At 49.1% G+C, this 2,500-nt stretch overlaps 1 protein-coding gene across 4 annotated transcripts in view; it reads left to right on the plus strand.

The window, feature by feature from the left end:
* LOC113802627 (pleckstrin homology domain-containing family G member 5) overlaps nucleotides 1-2,500 on the plus strand; it is a 711,360-nt gene that overhangs the window by 666,630 nt on the left and 42,230 nt on the right. For all 4 annotated transcript variants that reach the window (XM_070141987.1, XM_070141989.1, XM_070141986.1 and 1 more), the window contains one exon: nucleotides 1,210-1,389. In XM_070141987.1, coding sequence (XP_069998088.1) covers nucleotides 1,210-1,389 — 180 coding nt within the window. The remainder of the gene's footprint in view (nucleotides 1-1,209; nucleotides 1,390-2,500) is intronic.

Below are 2,500 nucleotides of genomic sequence, written 5' to 3' on the forward strand. Positions count from 1 at the left end.
TGTCTCTTTCTCACTCTCTTGTCTCTTGTCTCTTGTCTCTTTCTCACTCTCTTGTCTCTCTCTCTCTCTGTCTGTCTGTCTCTCTCTCTCTCTCTCTCTCTCTCTCTCTCTCTCTCTCTCTCTCTCTCTCTCTCTCTCTCTCTCTCTTGTCTCTTGTGTCTTGTCTCTTGTCTCTTTCTCACTCTTTCGTCTCTTTCTCACTCTCTCGTCTCTTTCTCACTCTCTCGTCGATCTCTCTCTTGTCTTTCTCTCTCTTGTCTTTCTCTCTCTTCTCTCTCTCTCTCTCTCTCTCTCTCTCTCTCTCTCTCTCTCTCTCTCTCTCTCTCTCTCTCTCTCTCTCTCTCTCTCTTGTCTCTTTCTTTCTTTCTTTCTTTCTCTCCCTCCCTCCCTCCCTCCCTCCCTCTCTCCCTCCATCCATCCATCCATCCATCCCTTCTCTCTCTCTCTCTCTCTTTGTGTGTGTGCGTGTGCTTTGCATGACATTTCCAGTCATTTAATAATTATGAACTCAATACTGACAGATGTACTTTTTTCTGTTGCATTTGCATTTTTGCACTTGCATTGCGACCAAGAAAATACACTTTTTTCTTTCTTTCCTTTGCCTTTCGCGTCGTCATATTAACCAAGAGAAAATGCATAATCAGATGTAAGATAAAACTGTGCTTATCTTGGCCTAAGGTTTCAGACTTCAGGAGACCACGTGAAGCTTTTTAGAGAGAGATTTCAGGAGCGAGAGTCGACCATTTTTTCTCTGTTGGGGCTGTAATTATTCGAGTCACATGCGGGCACACGGACAGTTATATGCGTGTCTGCCTGATATAGCTCAAAGCATGCGGGTTCAGACACGCTGAGTCTGTTTTGTAAGGATTATATGCTTGTATGTGCGTGTTTAGACACATACGCACACCGGACACGAACACAAACGCACACATACACATACACATACACATACTCACACACATACTCACACACACACACATACACATACTCACACACACACACATACCCACACACACACACACACACACACACACACACACATACACACACACACACACACACACACACACACACACACACACACACACACACACACACACACACACACACACACACACACACACACACACTAATCCATCAGCAGTACCTATGCACCTCTTACCGTGTCTCATTTTTTTTTTCTTTCTCCCCCCCCCCCTCCTCCCCCAGAGTCACAGGTCGGGTCAGGGGCGGTTCCTGTGGGGAGGGGCGTCGACGGAAGACTGCTCCCCCCTGGGCGGCGAGGAGCGCTTCAACGGCACGCCCACGTCCCATGACGGGTCCCTGAAGGCGGCCAAGTCCAACAAGCAGAACAACCGCTGGTCCTCCATCTTCCCCTCGAACTCCAAGGTCAGTTGCGTCGAGGGTGAGGGAGTGAGTAGGTGGGTGAGAGAGAGAGAGAGAGAGAGAGAGAGAGAGAGAGAGAGAGAGAGAGAGAGAGAGAGAGAGAGAGATCGAAAGTCAGAGAGAGAGAGAGAGAAAGAGAGAGAGCAAGAGACCGAGAGAGAGAGAGAGAGATCGAAAGTCTGAGAGAGAGAGAGAGAGAGCAAGAGTCCGAAAGAGAGAGAAGAAGTAAGAAAGAGAGGAAATGGAACATATGGACATAGGATTCGCTAGAGTCCCATCCTGCCCCACGGAGACTGCCTGAAAGGAAAGGCACTCTCTCCCTCTCCCGCCGTAGGATCCATCCAGTAGGATCTCCGTTCCTGCAGCAGTTGTTCCTCGTAATGCCTTGTGGGTTGTAGGTACTTTACATTGGTGTCTGCCGAGTCCTCTAGCACTGGCCATTGTTGACGGGCGGAAGGGCACCCGGTCAGTGGAGGGCGTTGAGGAGGTCATGCCGTCTTGGGAGGTCATGCCGTCTTGGGAGGTCATGTTGTCTTGGGAGGTCATGTTGTCTTGGGAGGTCATGTCGTGTGACGTTTTTACGAGTGAAGGACATGGACAAACAAGATTTAATGTCATGTTCATGCTTACGTTCAGGGATACGCACACACACACGTACACCCACGCATACATACACACACACATGCACACACATGTACACACACACGCACGCAAGCACACACTTACATACACACACACTCACACACACACACACACACACACACACACACACACACACACACACACACACACACACACACACACACACACACACACACACATTCACACACACACACACACACACTTACACACACGCGCGCGCGCGCGCGCGCGCGCACATACACGCACGCACGGAGGAAGAGGAGGATAGGTCCAATTATTAAAACGAGAGACAAACTATCCTAATAAAGTTAGGAACCTCTCGAAAAAGAAAATCCATACACGGTTCAAAAAGAAAAACTTTTTTAGTCGTTTGGAAATGGGAAATTCGGGAAGTTCCATGGAATAGGGGGTCGTTTGGAATAGGTAGGGTGGGGGGGGGAATTGGGGGTCGTTTGGAATAGGTAGGGGGGGG

Source organism: Penaeus vannamei, chromosome 28 (genome assembly GCF_042767895.1).
Source record: "Penaeus vannamei isolate JL-2024 chromosome 28, ASM4276789v1, whole genome shotgun sequence".
Classification (NCBI taxonomy): domain Eukaryota; kingdom Metazoa; phylum Arthropoda; class Malacostraca; order Decapoda; family Penaeidae; genus Penaeus; species Penaeus vannamei.